The sequence below is a fragment of the Mobula birostris genome, chromosome 1 (assembly GCF_030028105.1).
Source record: "Mobula birostris isolate sMobBir1 chromosome 1, sMobBir1.hap1, whole genome shotgun sequence".
NCBI classification, from domain to species: domain Eukaryota; kingdom Metazoa; phylum Chordata; class Chondrichthyes; order Myliobatiformes; family Myliobatidae; genus Mobula; species Mobula birostris.
In genome coordinates, this window is record NC_092370.1 from 73,969,237 (window position 1) to 73,990,721 (window position 21,485).

The 21,485-nt window shown below is 40.6% G+C and overlaps 1 protein-coding gene across 8 annotated transcripts in view; it reads right to left on the bottom strand.

Moving 5' to 3' along the window:
* The window catches only part of LOC140197103 (nucleolar transcription factor 1-like), a 77,069-nt gene that overhangs the window by 18,624 nt on the left and 36,960 nt on the right, over nucleotides 1–21,485 (bottom strand). For all 8 annotated transcript variants that reach the window (XM_072257029.1, XM_072257030.1, XM_072257021.1 and 5 more), the window contains 4 exons: nucleotides 17,626–17,667; nucleotides 15,653–15,805; nucleotides 14,329–14,472; nucleotides 11,258–11,437 (listed from right to left, as the gene is read on the bottom strand). In XM_072257029.1, the coding sequence (XP_072113130.1) occupies nucleotides 11,258–11,437; nucleotides 14,329–14,472; nucleotides 15,653–15,805; nucleotides 17,626–17,667 (519 nt within the window). The remainder of the gene's footprint in view (nucleotides 1–11,257; nucleotides 11,438–14,328; nucleotides 14,473–15,652; nucleotides 15,806–17,625; nucleotides 17,668–21,485) is intronic.

Consider the following 21,485-nt stretch of genomic DNA (forward strand, 5'->3'; position numbering starts at 1 on the left):
ACATCCTGCAAACCTGCCCTAAACCTATGTGCCCTTTCAAAATTAAAGTCATACTTTTCTGCAATCATTGCAGTGCTGTCAATCGCAGCAAAAATCTCATGCAACTGCTTCACGTTCAGTCCCTGGACGACTTCATTTTCGCTACTGCATTCGGTTTCGATTGTTAATCTTTCCTCTTGCAATTGCATCAGCTCTTCATCTGTCAATTCTTGGTCATGGGACGCCAAAACCTCTTCAACATCATCTTCATCAACTTCCACAAACCCAGCCTCCTTAGCCAAGCTCACTATTGTCGTATTTATTGTTGACGGTTCGAAGCATTTAAAATCGTTCACTGCTTCGAGACATAGTTTCCTCCAAACGCCATTTCTCATCGAGACTGTTAGCCTATCAAGAGCATCTCCAACGTTGGCGATTGCCAGTTTCATATTATAGTCTTTCCAGATCTCTCGCAAAGATGCTTCAGAGTTGCCCTCTCTGTCAATAGCACTTACAATAAAACGCATCACATTTTGCGTATAGTAAGCCTTAATTGTGGCTATTAGGCCTTGGTCACAAGGCTGCAGCAACGATGTCATATTCGGCAGTAAGGACGCAACAGGAATGTTACCGCCATACTCGGTAATGGCAGGCGGATGAGCAGCACAATTATCGACAATCACAAGACACCTATTATCGAGGTTATTTTCTCTACAGTATTTTTCAACAAAAGGACTAACGCATCTGCTCATTTACTCAGAAAAAAGCACTTGGGTGTTCCAACTGCTTGGATGTGAACGGAACACAATGGGAAGTGTTTTCTTATCAACGCCTTTAAGTGCCCTCGGATTTTCTGAGTGGTACACTAGTAGAGGCTTAGTGGCGTTAATAATAGGCATTAGGGTAAACCTGTCCTTCGATGCCTTGTGTCCCTCAGCCTGCTTTTCTTCTTTCGAAATAAATGTCTTACTCGGCAATTTTTTCCAATAAATTGCAGTTTTGTCACAGTTAAACACCTGCTTATACGAATTAACCACCTTCTGTAATTATTTTCTTCAGTTCTGCTGGGAACCTTCCAGCAGCTTCAGTATCAGCCAAAGCACTCTCTCCTGTAACCGTTAAACTATGAAGCTGCCCTCGCCTCAGAAACCGATCAAACCACCCGTGACTACCTTTAAATTCCACTTTCGCAATACTTTCATCACCATCAGCCAGTGCTTTCTGTCTCAGCTTATTAAAAAGACTGACTGATTTCTCCTTAAATATAAGATAACTTAAAGGAACACCATGTTTTGTACACCCATCAATCCACTCAAGCAACAGACTTTCCATTTTATCCATTACTGGATGCCGAGAGACCACTTTGCTACGAGCAGAACCAACAGTAACATCGGCAGCTTTCAAGATTTTTTCTCTCTGCGTGTAAATAGCGCGAATGGTGGATGCAGGCAAGTTCAACGCACGGACAATGTCCTTACTTCGTTCACCACAATCGAAATGCTTAATTATGTCTAGTTTTACGCTACGTGTAACACCCTTACGAGCTCTTTTAGACTTTTCCAATACCTTAGAACTTATCTTGCTAACGGATGCACAAAATAAATCGAGATAAAGCATGTGTTTAAGCAATGGCAGCTAGAATGCAGTTCTGGGGGAGGAACTTGGCTGCTCGGGGCGCACTGCTTTTTTTTTGCACGCCGCCATTTTTCGCGCACTGCTTTTTTCGTAACAGTGAGGTTTCATAAAGTGAACGTTCGAAAAGCGGGGGACACCTCTACTACCAGGATCGAGGGCAGCTCCTACCCATTGTTATCAGACTCTTGAATGGACCAAGTCCAATAAGATGAACTCTTGACCTCACGATCTATCTTGTTGCCATCCTGCATTTTATCATTTACCTGCAGTGCACTTTTATCAATAGCTCTTACTTTACTCTGCATTGTTACCGTTTTATCTCATTTTACCTCAATGCACTGTGTAATAATTTGATCTGTATGAACAGTATGGAAAACAAGCTTTTCACTGCATTTTGGTACATGTGACGATAATAAACTGATTCCAATAGCAATATTCAAAGACTCCGCTTCCATCCCCCTTTAAGGAAGAATTTCCAAAGACTCCCTACCAAGAGAATACATCTTCCTCATCTCCATCCACCATGGATGATCCCTCATTTTCTACACAGTGAACGCTTGAACTCCTCAGCAGGGCTGTGACTATGTTCCAGACAGGTATTAGTAAAAGTTTAGATAATAAGGGAAGTAAAAGAAAGGAAATGGGGTTAACGTATGTAAAAGATGCAGAGCTAAAAGACCAGCTATCTCTTTCTTTTTAAATCTTTTTATTGAATAAGTATACAAAAAGGTAAGCCATAAAGGCACTAATACACTGTTAGAATATAATAAAATTACAGGAGATATTAATACAGAAAAAAATGATACAAACAATGTAATTTAAACATAACATACTAAGGTAACATAATAGTATACTAATTTTATATATATATATATATATATCAATAGAGAAAAGGAAAAAAAACCCCCAAAAAAAACCACCGTGCAACTAACTAAAAGCAAAGCAAAGCAATGGGCTAACTTGGAACCAAGCAGAGTTAAAAAACTTAAAATCACGTCCTCAATCCCGACCTCCATTAAAAACAGTAAAAAAAACAAGAAGGGTATACAAATATGGAGCAAAAAAAGAGGAGAAAAAAAATTACATTAAATGAAAATATTGAATAAAAGATCTCCGGGTCTGTTCAAATTTAAGTGAGGAATCATAAAGATTGCTTCTAATTTTCTCCAAATTCAAGCATAATATCATCTGAGAAAACCAAAAAAAGGTAGTTGGAGCATTAAGCTCTTTCCAATGTTGTAAGATACATCTTTTCACCATTAAAGTAAGGAATGCAATCATTCTACGGGCTGAAGGAGAAAGATTACTGGAAATTTTAGGTAGTCCAAAGATAGCAGTAATAGGGTGAGGAGAGATACTATATTCAATACCTTGGGGATAATATTAAAAATGTCTCTCCAAAAAGTTTCCAGAGTAGGACAAGACCAAAACATATGAGTTAAAGAGGCTATCTGCCCCGGACATCTATCACAAAAAGGATTAATATGAGAATAAAAGTGAGCTAATTTATCTTTGGACATATGTGCTCTATGAACAACTTTAAATTGAATTAGGGAATGTTTGGCACAAATAGAGGAAGTATTGACTAATTGTAAAATCTGCCCCCAGTCATCCACGGAAATGATAGACCCCAATTCCTGTTCCCAATCTACCCTAATCTTATCAAATGGAGCTTTCCTAAGTTTCATAATAATATTATAAATCATAGTCGATACACCTTTCTGACATGGATTAAGGTTAATTATAGTATCTAAAATGTATGTAGGAGGAAGCATTGGAAAAGAAGAAAGTATAGTACTTAGGAAATTTCTAACTTGTAGATATCTAAAAAAGATGTATTCTTGATAAATTATATTTATTAGATAATTGTTCAAAAGACACAAGGGAACCATCTAAAAATAAATCCAAAAACCGTGAAATACCCTTAGTCTTCCAAATTTGAAAAGCACGATGCGTAAAAGAGGGAGGAAAAAATATGTTACCTAAAATAGGAATCGCTGGCCCAAATTGATTAAGGTCAAAAAATTTTCTGAATTGAAACCAAATAGAAACATAGAAAATAGGTGCAGGAGTAGGCCATACGTAAGGTATATTTAACTATCGGGTTAGATACCTGTTTGAGGCGTTTCAAATCAAAAGGAAGAGAGGAACCTAAAATAGAGCCAAGTGTATAGCCCTGAACAGATTGTAATGCCAATGCTACCCATTTAGGAATAGATAGTATATCCTGGTCAAGTAACCAAAATTTCATATGTCGAATATTAATTGCCCAATAATAAAATCTAAAGTTGGGTAATGCTAAACCTCCATTTCTCTTAGCTTTCTGTAAATGTATTTTACCCAGTCTCGGGTTTTTATTTTGCCAAATAAATGAAGAAATTTTTGAGTCAACTTTATCAAAAAAAGATTTTGGAACAAAGATTGGTAATGCCTGAAATATATATAGAAATTTTGGCAAAAAAAACATGTTAACTGCATTAATACGACCAATCAAAGTTAAATATAAAGGAAACCATTTAGATGAAAGTTGAGTAATATGGTCAATTAAGGGTAAAAAGTTAATCTTAAATAAATCTTTGTATTTACAGGTAATTTTAATCCCAAGATATGAAAAATAATTATTAATCAATTTAAATGGAAAGTTATGATATAAGGGAAGTTGTTTATTAATCGGGAAAAATTCATTCTTACTAAGATTTAATTTATAACCTGAAAAGAGACTAAATTGTGCTAATAACTCTAAAACAGCAGGGACGGATTTTTGAGGATTAGAAATATATAAAAGTAAGTCATCAGCATAGAGTGATATTTTATGGGACTTTTAAGCCCCGAGTTATCCCAGTAATATTTGGAGATTCTCGAATGGCAATTGCAAGAGGTTCTAATGCAATATCAAATAATAAAGGACTAAGAGGGCAACCTTGTCGAGTGCCTCGAAAAAGAGGGAAAAAAGGTGAGCTTAGAGAGTTAGTATGGACCGAGGCCACAGGAGAATGATATAACAGTTTGATCCAGGATATAAATTTCGAGCTAAAATTAAACATTTCAAGCACCTTAAATAAGTAAGGCCATTCTACTCTATCAAAAGCTTTCTCAGCATCTAAAGAGATAACACACTCAGGAACATTTTGTGAGGGGTATAAACAATATTTAACAGTGTGCGAATGTTATAAAAAGAGTAACGACCTTTAATAAAACCCGTTTGGTCTTCCGAAATAATAAAAGGAAGTACTTTTTCTAATCTGTTTGCTAATAACTTAGAAAAAACTTTAGAATCAACATTTAATAAAGATATTGGTCTATAAGATGCACATTGAGCAGGATCTTTATCCTTCTTTAATATTAGAGAGATTGACGTTCTATTGAAAGATTCGGGAAGTTTACCAAGTTTTAATGAAGCCTCGAAAACCCTACAGAACCAAGGGATTAATGAAGGTGCAAAACATTTATAAAATTCTACGGTAAACCCATCAGGGCCAGGAGCTTTCCCCAAATTCATAGAGGAAATAACATTCTTAATCTCATCAGTGGTAATGGGAGTATCTAACATAGAAGACATATCCTGTGAAATCTCAGGGAAGTCTAGGTTATCTAAAAAATCATTCATATATTTAGAGTCTCGAGGAGACTCTGATTGATATAAGGAAGAATAAAAAATCACAGAAGGTTTGATTAATCCCCGCATGATCAAGTATCAGTCGGTCATTTTGACTATAAATCTGATTAATTTGAGATTTAGCATAATTAGACTTCAATTGGTTAGCCAGCAGTTTGCCAATTTTGTCACTGTGTACATAAAATTCACTTCTTGATTTCTTTAATTGGTTTACAATTGAGGACGAAAGTAATAACCTGTGTTCCATTTGAAGTTCAGTTCTTTGTTTATATAACTCCTCAGAGGGAGCTGTAACATATTTCTTATCAACTTCCTTAATCTTGTCCACAATTACCAACTCCTCCTGCTTCAGCTTCTTTCTCAAAGCAGCAGAATACGAGATAATCTGACCACGAATATAAGCTTTAAAGGTATCCCAAAGAATGTTCACAGAAATATCCTCTGTATAGTTGATTGTAAAAAAAAGGTCAATCTGTTCATTCATAAAGTTAACAAAGTCCGAGTCCTGAAGCAACAGCGAATTAAAACATCATTGTCTATTATTTTGTGTATTGGCCAGAATTTTAATAGAAAGCTTAAGTGGAGCATGATCCTAAATGGTTATAGAGTCATAATCACATTTAATCACTGAAGAAATAAGACGAGAGTCAATAAAGAAATAATCAATTCTTGAATAGGAATAGTGAACATGTGAAAAAAAAGAAAAATCTTTTTCCTGAGGATGCAAAAAACGCCAAATGTCCGTCGACCCAGAATCAGAGAGGAATGAGTTAATCAAAGTTGCAGATTTATTAGGTAAAGTCCGTAGAGGAGCCGAACGGTCCAAAGCTGGAGATAACCAGGTATTAAGATCTCTGCCCCAGATCAATGAAAACTCATTCAAATTTGGGAACTGATTGAATAATGATTTATAAAATTCCAGACAGTCCACATTAGGAGCATAAACATTAACCAAAACTACCTTTTTATTAAATAGTAGACCACTAACCAGTAGAAATCTACCATTCGGATCAGAAATAATATCATGTTGTATAAAAGTAACTGAGGAGTCTATAAAAATAGAGATGCCTCGAATCTTAGCATTGGAGTTCGAATGAAACTGTTGTTCCTTCCAAAATTTAAACAAACGTAGTCTGTCCCCCCTCCGCACATGGGTCTCTTGTAAAAATAAAATTTGTGCTTTAAGTCTCCGAAACACTTTAAAAACTTTTTTCCTTTTAATAGGATGATTAAGACCATTAGTATTCCAGGAGACAAAATTAATAATAGACTCCATAAACCCTAAAGTCAACCCGCAACAAGGAGGATTGACGATAGGCTCGACCCATGAACCCGGAAAGGGAACAGAACAAATAAGAGATACCGGGAAGGAGAACGCAACCAATACTTCAATAGTGTACATAGCCCAAGAAGAAAGAAACTAAAACGTGAAGCCCCTCCCACCACCCCCCACCCCATGACCCTAAGGCTAAATCTAACACAGACCAGCCAGAAAGAAGCAAGCACTAAAACTACCCCCATGACTTCCGGTATACGCTCCCTAAAAAAAGTGTAAATTTAAAAAAGATCAGCTAGTTATAAAACAGTAAAAGAATAAAAAAGGTAAATCAATTTAAAAAAACACTTAATATAACAGAGAAAAAGCCAGAAAATATAAAAAAACCGCAACAAACCCCAGACCCTATGAGTAAACAAAAAAAGAAATGAAATTATTAACATAAACTAGTTATGAAAACCTACAAAAAGAAGTAGATTTAAAAACTACAAAATTTAAGGCCTCAAAGGAAATACGTAGAATGACGGTGAGGGAATAACCACCCAGAATCCCCTGGGAAAAAGAAAGGAATGATGCAGATAGAAAGAAAGTTTAGCAACCATATTAATTAATCAAAAATAAACTTTTCTGCCCATATAAGGCAAAAAAAATTAAGACTGACAAATTCACAACCTCCGATCAAACGGAGATAGTTAAAAATTACGATTAAGATGTTGAAGGTGAAAATTGATCCAGATAACTCTGGGCATCCGATGGAGATTCAAAAAAACGGAGGGCTCCATCCAACGTACGAATCCTTAGACGTGCAGGGTAAAGCAGCGCTGGTTTTAAATCCATCTTGTAGAGTTCCGACATCACAGATCTGTAACGAACCCATTGATCCCAAATTGGTTTACTGAAATCCTCCACAAATCGAAACTTAAGATCCAAAAAATCAATGTAACCTTTAGATCAAACGAAACGAAACAGTTTCTCCTTGTCTTGAAAGTAATGAAAGCGTAAGATGACATGTCGAGGTTTATCTGACTTAGACGAGTATGATGGAACTCTGTGAACCCGATCCAATAACGGTGGTTGGTCAGGAAATACAGTAGGAAATGCATCTTTTAAAAGTTGAGAAAAATACTTCTTAGGGTTATCAGATTCAACAGCTTCACGCACCCCAATCGTTCGAAGATTCTGCCGTCGCATTCTGGATTCTAAGTCAGAGTTTTTAAAGGTCAGAAAGTCAAGTTTCTTCTTCATTACGTTAATTGTTTCTTCGATTTTCTCCATCTTAAGTTCATTTTGTTGCGTGGATTTTTGAAGATCAGATATAGCCGACTGATGTTCCGTAATAGATGTTTGTATCTTATCGATTGAATCGGCAATTTTCTGGAAATTAATTGAAATTTCCGCACGAATCAGCTCCATAACAGAGGTTGAAATTTCCCTTTGAATTAGCACCGATATAGCTTTCAAAGTCAACGGTGGTTCAGTCGGAGGAAAATCGGTACCTTTCGGTCTAACCGGAGGTTTGCCGTCCTTCCCATTTTTTCCATTCTTAGACATAGCAGACCTTAAACGCATCCGATTATCAAAGAGCCCAATTTATTTCAAAATATTGTAAAAGTCGATGCCTTAATGGTTAATTAAAATATTGTTGATCATAAGAAGAAAAACTCAGAGGTAATGGAGCGAGTCAAGAACACAACTTCACTCCATGAGCTCTACCGGAAGTCCCCGACCAGCTATCTCACTCAATGGTAGGACAGATACAAGGGCTGGGTGACAAACTCTTTACTTTATTTGATCTGCTCTGTCCATGGGACACTGGTAGACAGGACAGTGAAGAAGGCAGTGGGCACGTTGGCCTTTATCAGTCAGAGGATCGAGGATAAGAGTTGGATGGTATGCTGTTGGTGAGGCTGTACCTGAGTTATTGTGTATAGTTCCAGTCACCTTGTAATTGGAAAGGCATCACAAGGTTGGAAAGAGTGCAAGGGAAACATGAAAATGTTACCAGATTCAAGGGCCCCAGTTACAGAGGAGGGTGGGAGCAGTTTGTCTGAAAGGTGACCTTACAGAATTGGTATAAAATCATGAGGGACACACAGTGCCTATAAAAAGTACTCACTTGGAAGTTTTCATGTTTTATGGTTTTACAACACTGAATCACAGTGGATTTAATTTGGCTTCTTTGACACTGATCAACAGAAAAAAACTCTTCCGTGTCAAAGTGAAAACAGATCTTTAAAAAGTGAGCTAAACTAATTACAAATACAAAACACAAAATAATTGATTGCATAAGTATTCACCCCCTTTATTATGACACATCAAATCATCACTGGTGCAGACAATTAGTTTTAGAAGTCACATTATTAGTTAAATGAAGATCACCTTTCTGCAGCCAAGGTATTTCAATTGATTGTAGTAAAAATACACCTGTATCTGGAAGGTCCAACTGCTGGTGAGTCAGTATCCTAGCAAAAACTACAGTAAGACGACAAAAGAACAATCCAAGCAATTCTGTGAAAAGATTATTGAAGAGCATAAGTCAGGAGAGGGATACAAGAGAATTTCCTTGTCACTGAATATCCCATGGAGTACAGTTGTCAATCATCAACAAATGGAAAGAATATGGCACAGCTGTAAATCTGCCCAGAGCAGGTAGTCCTCAAAAACTTAGTGACTATGCAAGAAGGGGACTATCAAGAGGGAGGCCACCAAGAGACCTATGACAACTCTGGAGGAATTACAAGCTTCAGTGGCTAAGATGGGAGCGACTGCATATGCAATAACTGTTGCCCAGGCGCTTCACCAGTTGCAGCTTTATGGGAGAAAGGCAAAAACAAAGCGTCTGTTGAAAAAAAAAACTCACAGGAAATCTCGGCTAGAGTTTGCCAAAAGGCATACAGGAGACACTGAAGTCAACTGGAAGAAGGTTCTGTGGTCTGATGAAACAAAAGAATTGAGGTTTTTAGTAATCAGACTAAACATTATGTTTGGCATAAGCCAAACACCACACATCATCAAAAACACACCATCGCTACCCTGAAACATGGCGGTGGCTGCATCATGATGTGGGGATGCTTCACTGTATCAGGCCTTGGGAGGCTTCCAAAGAGGGTAAAATGAATGCAGCAAAATACAAGGAAATCCTGGAGGAAAACCTGGTACAGTCTGCAAGAGAACTGCGACTTGGGAGAAGATTTATTTTCCAGCAAGTCAATGACCCCAAGCACAAAGCTACACAGGAATGGCTTAAAAACAACAAAGTTAATGTCCTTGAGTGGCTAAGTCAGAGTCCAGACTCAATCCAATTGAGGATTTGTGGCTGGACTTGAAAAGGGCTGTTCACTTACGATCCCCATGCAATCTGAAAGAGCTTGAGCAGTTTTGTAAAGAAGAATGGGGAAAAACTGCAGTGTCTAGATGTGCAACGCTAATGAAGACCTATCCACAGAGACTCATTGCTGCCAAAGGTGCATCTACTAAATACTGACTTGAAGGGGGTGAGTAATTATGCAATAAATTATTTTGTAATTATGTAATATAATTAATAATTGTAATAAATTTAGACCAATTTGTTTTCACTCTAACACAAAAGGGTATTTTCTGTTAAATTAAATCCACTGTAATTCAATACTGCAAAACAATAAAACATGAAAACTTCCAATGCACAGTACTTTTTAATAGGCACTGTAGATAGGGTGAAGGCACATAGTATTTTTTGCAGGGATAGGGAAGCAAAAACTAGAGCAGAAAGGTTTAAGATAAGAGGATAAATACTTAACTACTTAAAATGGACCCAAGGGGCAACTTCTTCACATAGATGGTTGTGACCATATGGAGCAAGCTGCCAGAGGAAGTGGTTGAGACAGGAAGAACGACATTTAAAAGGCACTCAGACAGGTACATGGACAGGAAAGGTTTAGAGAGATATGAGACAAACATGGGCAAATAGGACTGGTTTAGACGGGCACCTTGGTTGGCATGGATGAGTTAGGTTGAGGGATCTGCTTTCATATTCTGAGTCTGAGAGTCCGTGGTCAAGGCCTGGAGGCCTGGAAGCAAACTTCCAGGTGTGTGTGTATGTGCCTGTGTGTAAGGTTTGTGAGAGGGTTGAAAAGGAGATTATTTTGCCATTCTTGACTTCTTTTGTTGTTGCTGCTGCTGTTTGTGTTGTTCTGATGAACATTATGGGTGTGCTTTGTTGGCGCCAGAACATGTGGTGACACTTGCAGGCAGCTCCCAGCACATCTTGACTGTTGTGTTGGTTCTTAATGAAAAAGATACAATTCACAATGTTTCAATGAACCTGTGACAAATAAATCTGAATTTATTTATTTCTGAAACCTCCTCTCTCTTGTACATTTCACTCCTGTCCTCATCTGGACCACTCCTGCACGTTTGAGATTCCAGTACTTATCAAAGACAAAAAAAATGGAAAATAGTTGCTTGAAGTGGATCAAGCAAAGAAATAAAGTAGTGTGAGGAATGGATCATCAGCAGGAGAGTGTAGCAGAAGGCTTAAGCCCATCTCTTTCAAGCTGGACACAACTCAATGATGGTTGAGTAGAGCCTTTGACAGTGAATGACAGACCTCTGGGATGTGAAGGTGCTAAATAAATACAATACAGGTTGGGTTACCTTCACTGAGGAGACAACCATCCTCAATGGGCAGATCACCACCACCTTTATACCTGTGCTAGTGATTTCCCAATCCTGAAATCAGACATAATCAGGGCTTGCTGGAACCATCTACTCACCTGGTACTTGATGAGGTAATCTCTAAGCACCGCTTGCCCCCATAACTCCTCAGCTGTTTTGGGGGATTCGGGCAGCGGAGCTTTCCGCGAGACCCCGGCATCCTTCGCCTCTTTTAGGAAATTCTGCATTTTCTGCTCGTGTTCTGCTTTCAGGGCCCTTTCCATCCTCTTGTACTTCTCCTGGAAAACAGGAATGGAAGAGATCAGCACATCAAGGTGCAGAGAGTTGTGGACACAGCTCAGCATGTCACAGAAACCAGCCTTCCCTGCGTGAACTCTGTCTCTACTTCTCACTGCCTTTGTAAAACAGCCAACATTATCAAAGACCCCAGCCACACTGGACATTTTCTCTTCTTCTCCTTTCCATCGGTCAGAATATACAAAAGCCTGACAGTATATACCACCAGGCTGAAGAACAACTTCTAACCTGCAATTATAAGATGATTGAATGGTTCCCAGTAATTTAAATTGGACTCATGACCTCACAATCTATAATCTCGTGATGACCTTACATTTTATTGTCTGCCTGCACTTTCTCTGTTAACTGTAATACTTTATTTTGCATTATTATATTGTTCTCACTGGTACCATCTCAATGCACAGTGTAATGAATTGAAGTACATGGACGCTATGCAAGACAAGTTTTTCATTGTACCTTTGTATGTGTGACAATAACAAACCAATTTATCAATTTCCCTCCCACTCTGCCCAGACCCTGGGGAAGAGCGATAGCATGGATTCAAGGCAAAAGGAGAACTAGGCAAAGCATATCATTAGAGGGGCAGGCTTTATGGGGAGGTGTCAAGGGTGAAATCAGGTGTCCCAAATGTCCAGCAAGAGATGACCACAATGAGGGGAGGGTGGGGACTGGGCCATGAGGAATTTGTTGTGAGTGAGTTACACTGAGAACCACTTGACTAGACACTAGAGCTCTCACTGCATGGTGAAGAGAACAACAGGATCTGCCATGTATATTAAAATATGGATGATGTGAATAAGGGACAAGTCAAAGTGACAGAGTTCAGCCCTTATGCAGAAGTCCACACACCACTCCCCCCCCCCTCGGCCCCCACTCTTTCCCTTTAGTCCAAGAAATTACTTCCCATCACGTGGAATAAGCTGCCAGCAGAATTGGTAGATGCAGGTTCAGTTGTAACATTTATAGAAGTTTGAATAGATGGGCCAAAGGGCCTGTTTCTCTGTTGTGCTCTATGACTCTGCACCTTGCCAAATCTCCCTGGAAAATCTTTCACTGATTGTGTTGACCACATTTTGAATAGCAGACAGTCACCATGTCCCACCCATTAGTCTTGCATCTTTTATCCAACATGTGACCTCTAGTCCCTGAAATATTTGAAGCAACTTCTCTCTTTTGTAGTGAGAGAAAACTGGGAGAACACATACCAATTTTCTTTGAGGGGTCAGTGGTGGAATGGGTGAGCAGTTACAAGTTCCTGGGTCCAACAGATTGATGCGATCACAAAAAAGGCATACCAGTAGCTATACTTCATTAGAAGTATGAGGAGATTTGGTATGTCAACAAATGCACTATCAAATTTCTACAGATGTACCCAGGAGAGCATTCTAGGTGTACCCAGTGGCATCACTGACTGGTATGGAAGTGATAACGTACAGGATCATACGAGGCTTCAAAGGATTGAGAACTCAGCCAGATCCATCAAGGGCACAAGACTCCTTACCAGCGAGGACATCTTCAAAATGTGGTGCCTTGAGAAGGTGGCATATATCATGAAGGACTCTCTCCATCCAGGACATATCCTCTTCTCAATATAACCATCAAGGAGGAAGTAAAGGAGCTTAAAAACCTAGGCTCAATGTCTTAGGAACAGCTTCTTCCCTCCAACATCAGATTTCTGAATGATCTTTGAGCACTATAACTGTATTGCTGCTACAAAACAACAAAATTCACAACTTATGCCAGTGACAATAAATTCAATTCTGATTCTGAACAGTATGGAAATAGGCCCTTCAGCCCATTGAGAATGTGTGAACCGCTCACGTATACTCATTCCATGTTCATCTTTTTCTTAAATTCTCCGCATATTCTATCAATTCTTCCAAATTCCACCACCGACCTGCACAAAGGAGACAACCCACCAACACACCTTTCATTGGGGAAGAAACCAGAGCACCCTGAGAAAATACACGCAGTGATAGGGAGAACCTGCATACACCATGCAGATAGCACACAATGTCAGGATTGAACCCAGTGTGACGGATGTGAGCACAGCACTGTGATGGTCAACTAGACCATCGTCCTTAAGAAAAATTTGCCACCCTTCTCCGGTATAATGCAACTCCAAACATACAGCAATGCGGCTGACTGTAAAAAGTATTGTGAAATAGCTGAGCAAGACTATATTCAGGATCATCATGGATGGATAATTAATGCTGACTTTGCAAGTGATACTCACACATGCCATTCTAAATTGACTTCAGGGTTAGCACAGATATTGTGGGCCATTTGTGGGACTTGTTCTTGCATTGTAATGGTTTATGTTCATTGCCTCCCCCCACAAATAAATCATGCATGCCAAGATATGATGTGCTTTATTTGTCTGAGTTACAAACCTTGAGGTATGTGCCCTATATTGAGTGGTGTGGATCAGAGAGACTGAGAAATGGAGAAAGGTTAAACAGGGACATTTTTCATTTGAGTGCTGGAGAATTAGGGGTGATCTTAGAGGTGTATAAAATCACCTCTACAAGGTCAGTGGATGGAATGAGCTGCCAGCAGAAGTCATTGATGTATTAACAAGATTTAGAAGATACTTGGATAGGCATGTGCATATGAAGTGTTTAGAGGGATATGGGCTTCATGCAAGCAAATGGGACTAGCTTAGATGGGACACTGGTCAGAATGACCAGTTAGGCTGAAAGGCTTCTTTCTGAGCTGTACGAATTCAGTGGCACTGAAAGAATAATGGTTCTAATCTCACTGAGAAATGACCTTGGAGTTGCCTCTGCCTGGGACAAAATCAAAGAGAAGCAGCAAGTACATAAAGACTGAAGCTTCACTGCTCAAACAGCCCCAGTCTAACCAGCCCTACCCTCCTCTTCTCTGATAGTTCGTTCCACATCCTGGCCAACTGGCGGGTTAGTTCACTTTCTGTCAGATTGGGGTTCTTCTTCCGTTTCTCCTGGAAGAAAAGGAACATGGCGGAAATGGGCTGCAGTGGCCGGTCAGGGATACTCTGCAACAGAAAAGAGATTCAGGAAATGAAAGGATGGCGAGAACCATCAGCAGGGCTTACAGGTTAAATCAACAACTGTTGTGATGAAAATAAACTGCCCACACTGTGGAAATTTGAAATAAAAACAGAAAATACTGGAAACACTCAACAGGTTGTGAGAAGTCTATCGAGAGGGAAACTGTTACATTTCAAATCTGAGACCCTTCAACACATTTACTTATTTTCAAACAGCATTGTCTAACTATTTGCAGCAACACATCTGAGTGTTGAATAGCCTTTTTCTCTGGTGTAGAACATCTGAGAAGTGAACAACACAAAGATAGGCGAGGCATGACAACTCACTCTCAGATCTCAGTGCTGTTCTAAGATTCTCTTCTCCATTGTTACAGTCCTCTCACTGGAGGACAGGTCCACAGATACATACGGGAAGAGTAAGAATGGGTTGATCTGGATTCAATCATCACCCAGCCTCCACACAGGAGCTGTAGAGAATAGGAAGCCTTCTACATCCAGGATGAGATCCTTTCTCAGCAACTTCCCTTTCTGCCTGTCTTTGGATGTAGTCAGTTCTGGATCCTGAGTCACTGACAGCCTGCCATTTTCGAGCTTTCTCTTTGTGATGTGGGGGTGTCTCCTTGAACAACTGACTCCAACCACTTTGAACACTACTGATTCAACTGCTTTAGTGTTAAACTGTGGTCAACATTATCAAAGACCCCACCTCCCATTGAGCAGAAAGTACAAAAACCTTAAAGCACATACTACCAGGGTCAAGGAAAACTTTTATCCTGATGTTATAAAGCTATTGAGTTAGAGGACAATAGAATGATAAAGAATATTGAACAACAAGTTTATTGAACCTTATAAGATGTACTCTTTATCTCATGATCTGCTTTGTCACTGCCTGCACCTTATTGTTCACTTACACAGCACTTTCTCTGTAACAGTTTATTCTGCATTGTTATTGTTTTTCCCTTGTACTATCTCAATGCATCGAGGAACAGTGTTTTGTTTGGCTCTATTCAGGTGTATGGTTGAATGACAATAAACTTGAAATGATCTGTATAGATGGTAGGCAAGACAAGTGTTCTTCATTGGTACACATGACAATAATAAACCAATTTACAGATCAGGCCAGACCAGGTAAAACAGAAGTGAAGAGTTGGACGTGGAGACTCACCTTGCTGGTTGGTGATGCTGGCAAGCTTGGAGTGCTGGGTTTTGGCCGCTGGGAGCCATTATTTTGTGCACTTGCTGTAACATTGTTTGTGACTTTGTTTCCCCCAATCTTCTCCTCCAACAGCACTCTTTCCCGTTCTTCGTCTGGCAAGCTCTAAGCAACACAGCAATAGTTTATTCTTCATGTAAACTTCCCAACAGAATCTCACAGCAGGTGGCAAAAGGGACAGAGAGGAGGTGTGTCCAGGGATTTAGGCAGAGGAGGGGAGCAGAAAATAACAGATGAAGTGCTAGAATCACACCTAAATACACACACCCAAAGGAGGACAGTGGGATGTTTATGCCAACCATCATGACAATTAACACTGTGATCCATTAGGTGGTGTCACAACAACAACAACCTTGCATTCAATGTCAAGGATTTGATGGTGGACTTCAAGAAGGGGAAATCGGGTAATCGCAGTTCTCTTTGAAGGTTCAGTAGTGGAAAGGGTGAACAGTTTTAAGTTCCTGGTTGTCAACATCTTTGAAGATCTATCTATGGCACAACATATTGATATAGTTATGAAAAAGGTATGCCAGCAGCTACATCTCACTAAGAGTTTGAAGAAGATTTGATATGTCACCAAAGACTAGCAACCTTCTACAGATATACCATAGAGAGCATTCTGACTATTGTATCATTGTCTGATATGGAGGCACCAATGCACAGGATCAGAAAAAGCTGCAAAGAGTTGCAAACTCAGTCAGCTGCATCATGGCCATTCATCATGAAGGACCCTCACCATCCAGGACATGTCCTCTTCTCATTACTATCATCAGGGTGGTGGTACTAGAGCCTTCTTGTTAAATGTCACCATCATAGCTTCTTTCACCACCTCCCACAGTAAAGTGTTCCAGGCACCCACCATTCTCCATATATTGACTCACTGGCTCATGGTACCACAAACAACCAAGAGATGACAACCTTTGAGATCCTGCCCTTTAGTGGTGACCCATCTTTCTAAACATATGTTGCAGGACCTCATCCCTTCCTCTACACAGATCACTAATATCTACACGGACCACAACTACTGGCTGTTCACCCTGCCCTTTCAGAATGTCCTCCAAGACATCCTTGACCCGAGCACCAAGGAGGCAACATACCAAATTGGAGTCTCATTTGTAACCAGTGAAAAACCTATCAGTCTTCCTTATGAAAGATCATTTTCCACTATCATTCTTTCTCCTGCTCTGCATTTCGCACACTCCTACATTCTTTAGTCCATACTCTCACTCTCTAACTGTTCTCCACTGACTCGTTGGCCAGATAACTTTGATCACATCTTATCCCCATGGTCATCCTGGATTTAATCCAGCAGAGACACCCCCACCCTCCCAAGAGTTTCATAAATGTCTTTTCTCTCTTTCCCCATCACAGGGAGAACACAAAGGATACAGAGTACAGATCCTGCTGGCAACACACAAGACACTAGAGGAACTCAGCAGGTCAGGTAGCATCCATGGAGGGAAGCAGGTAGTTGACTTCTTGGTTCAAGACGCTTCATCTGTACTGAAAGATGAAGGGGAAGGATGGAGCAAGAGCTGGCAGGGGATCAGTGATGCCAGGTGAGGAAGGATAACTGGCAGCTTTGTAACCTCTCTGATCAGCCTCCAGTTGCCCACTAACTTGCTCTTCAGTGACTCAAAAACCACAGGTTCAGATCCAGTATTTTAGGGATCTACTCTTTTGCATCATTTCTTTATACTGGCAATCTCCCCTCAATCTTACAGTCCAGATGAAGATCTCAATTGAAATGGCGACTGTCTATTATCCCATTGCCGCTGCCAGACCTCCTGAGTTCCTCCAGCTTGTTGTTGCAGATTCCAGCATCTGTGTTTCCATAGAGCTCCCTCTACACTGTCCTCCCTGGCCTCCCACAGAAGGTAGAGCACAGATGGGGACGGTTAGCAGTACCACAGCAGTTTACTCACCTCAAGAAACCTCTGCATCTCCAACTCATACTGTTTCTTCTTCTGAGGGAGGAACAGAAAGTAAGTCACAACTAGCTTTTACCCCAAAAATTTCCAGCCCCACCCCTCCCCCCACTACTCGCAGCAAGTTAAACATTTGCACTGTACGTTGTTACAACCCAATGAAGCCCAAGGCCATGACGCAACATCAATGCCTCCAGGGCAATGCCAGACCGGACTAGTGCATAAACCAAACTAGGCAGTAGCAGCTTCAAGGTCATTAATGACCATGGTGCAGTTGCCTTGGTGATCTTTGCTGATAACAGCACATATATTTAGATAATTATTCAGTTCAGTTTCATAATCTGACCTGCCAGGATCTGAGCCTGTAATTTCCCCAACAGTGGAGTGAAGAGCTGGAATTTAATTGCAGAGGCTATAAGGCTCATTGATGGAAGAATAAACAGCTCCAGCTTCACAACCTGTTCATGCACTATTCCCATTTTTCTTAGATTTGTTGCTTTTCCTTTTATCTCTACGTGGGGGGATAATTAGTACATGTGATGTTGAAATACAGAGGCTGAGTTTTATTGGATGAGGTCCTGATTAGCAATGATTTAATTTTAAAATTCTCAACCAGTAAAATCAGAAGCTCTGCTGGTCTAAGCTTGGAAAACTGGAGTTCAAACATAGCAGCAAAGACAAATGGGAAGTATGCAACAGGTTTGCAGAGAATCCACTGCAGATTCACCTGGATACAGCTCAATACATTACTAATGGCAGTACATTGATTAGGCAATGCCTTGTAAGTTTTTACACACTTCTTTCAAACATACAATATATTTCTCACTCATTGAGTTAGAGTCATACAACATGGAGACAGCACTTTGGCCAACCAGTCTATACCAACCAAGATGCCATCCAAACTAGTCCCATTTGCCAGTATTTGGCCCATAACCTTCTAAACCTTTCCTATCCATGTACCTGTCCAACTGTCTTTTGAAAGCTGCCTCAACCCATTCCTCTAGCAGACCATTCCACATGCATATCAGCCTCTGTGTAAAAAAAAAATCAAATCATTCCCCTTTGACCTTAAACCTATGACTCAATTTCTTGATTCCCTAACTCCTGGCAAAAAAACAACTTTGTGACCATCAGGGAAGGGAAGGGAAGGGAAGGGAAGGGAAGGGAAGGGAAGGGAAGAGCTCAGATAGTAGAGAGCACCACTGTGGCCATCCCCCTCAGTAACTGTTTTCTCATTTTGGATGCTGTTGAGGGTGGTGACCTGACAGAGGATGACCATGGCAATTGGGTCTCTGGCACTGAGCCCGGTTCCGTGGTGCAGAAGGGATAAAGGAAGATGAGGAATACAGTTGTCGTCGGGGATTCCATAGTGAAGGGAACAGACAGCAGGTTCTGTCAGCCTGACAGAAATACCTGCATAACATGCTGGAGAGGAACTCAGTAGGTCGGGCAGCATCCGTGGAAATGAACAGTCAATGTTTCGGGCTGAGACCCTTCATCAGGACTGCAGAGGGAGGGGGCAGGGGCCCTATAAAGAAGGTGGTGGGGGTGGCTGGGAAGGAGAAGGCTGGTAGGTGCCAGGTGAAAAATCAGTAAGGGGAAAGATCAAGGGGTGGGGGAGAGGAAGCAGGGAGGGGATAGGCAGGAAAGGTGAAGAAGGAATAGGGGAAAACACAATGGGTAGTAGAAGGAGGTGGAACCATGATAGGCAACTGGAGGAGGGGGCAGAGTGAAACTGGGGTGGGGGAAGGGAATTACTGGAAGTTGGAGAATTCAATGTTCATGCCAAGGGGCTGGAGACTACCCAGACGGTACATGAGGTATATTTTGTGTTTAGAAATACCTGCATGGTGTGTTGCCTCCCAGGTGCCTCGGATCGTGCAGGATGTCTCGGATCGGGTGCAGGGTATTCTGAAGGGAGAGGGTGAACAGCCAGGAGTCTGGGTACACGTTGGTATCAATGACATAGGTAGAAAAAGAGAGGAGGTTCTGAAGAGAGAACTCAGGGAGCAGGGTAGGAAGCCGAAAAGCAGGACCTCCAGGGTAGCAGTCTCAGGATTGCTGCCTGTGCCACGTGCTAACGAGTGCAAGAATAGCGTGATCAGGCATTATTAATGTGTGGCTGAGAGACTGGTGTAGGGGGCAGGGATTCAGGTTCCTGGATCATTGGGGCCATTTCTGTGGGAGGTACAACATGTACAAAACGGACGGGTTACCCCTAAACCCAAAGTGGTCCAATATCCTAGCAGGCAGGTTTAATAGAGCTGTTCAAGAGGGTTTAAACTAATTTGGTAGGGGGATGGGAACTGAAGTGATGGGGCTGAGGAAGGGGAAAACAGAAATAAATCAAAGATAGCGTGTAACAGAGATAATAAAAAAGACAGGCATTATCACAGTTAGTGGGATGAGTTACAGGGGAATAGAGACATGGTGCAGTTAAAACAGAAAACAAATACTGGATTGAATGCACACAGCATAAGAAACAAAATTGATGATCTTGAAGTTTAGCTACAGATTGGCAAGTATGGAGTTGTGGCCATCTCTGAAACCTGGCTAAAGGATGGCTGCCATTGGGAGCTGAACGTCCAAAGATATATGGTGTATCAGAAAGATAGGTTAGTAGGCAGAGGGAGTAGTGTGGCTCTGTGGAGAAGAAATAATATTAAATCATTAGAAAGGGATGTCATAGGATCAATGTGTAGAGTCTCTGTGAAGAGAGGGAATTTTTAGAATGTCTAAGGGATGGCTTTTTAGAACAGCTTGTTGTTGAGCCCACAAGGGGATCAGCTGTGCTGGATTGGGTGTTGTGCAATGATCCAGAGGTGATAAAACAGCTTAAGATTAAGGAACACTCAGGGAATAGTGATCACAATATTATCGAGTTCACTTTGAAGTTTGAGAAGGAGAAACCAAATTCCAATGTGTCAGTATTTCAGTGGAATAAAGGAAATTACAATGGCCTGAGAGGGGAACTGGCCAAAGTTAACTGGAAAGGGACACTACAGGAAGGACAGTAGAGGAGCAATGGGTGGAATTTCTGCGAAAAATGAGGGAAGTGCAAGACAGATATATTCCAAATAAGAAGAAATTTTTGAATGGAAGAAGGACACTACCGTGGCTGACAAGTGAGGTCAGAGACAAAGTAAAAGTAAAAGAGAGGGCATATAAGGAAGCCAAAGCTAGTGGGAAGTTAGAAGATTGGGAAGCTTTAAAAAACTTGCAGAAGGAAACTAAGAAGGTCATTAGGAAGGAAAAGATGAATTATAAAAGGAAGCTGGCAATTAGTATCAAAGAAGATACTAAAAGATTTTTTAAGTATATAAAGGGTAAAAGAGAGTTAAGAGTAGATATAGGACCAATAGAAAATGACGCTGGAGATATTGTTATGAGAGATGCAGAGATGGCAGAGGAACTGAATGAATACTTTGCATCAGTCTTCATAGTGGAAGACATCTGCAGTATACCGGACAATCAAGAGCATCAGGAAAGCGAAGTATGTGCAGTGAAAATTGCAACTGAGAAGGTGCTCAGGAAGCTTAATGGTGGATAAATCCCCTGGACCCGATGGAATGCACCCTCGGGTTCTAAAGGAGGTAGCTGGAGAGATTGCGGAGGCATTAACAATGACCTTTCAAGAATCAATAGATTCTGGCATTGTACCGGATGAATGGAAAATTGCAAATGTTACTCCGCTATTTAAGAAGGGTGGGAGGTAGCAGAAAGAAAACTATAGATCTGTTAGTCTGACATCAGTGGTTGGAAGTTGTTGGAATCAATTATTAGGCATGAGATTATGGAGTACCTGGGGGCACATGAGAAGATAGGCCAAAGCCAGCATGGTTTCCTGAAAGGAAAAT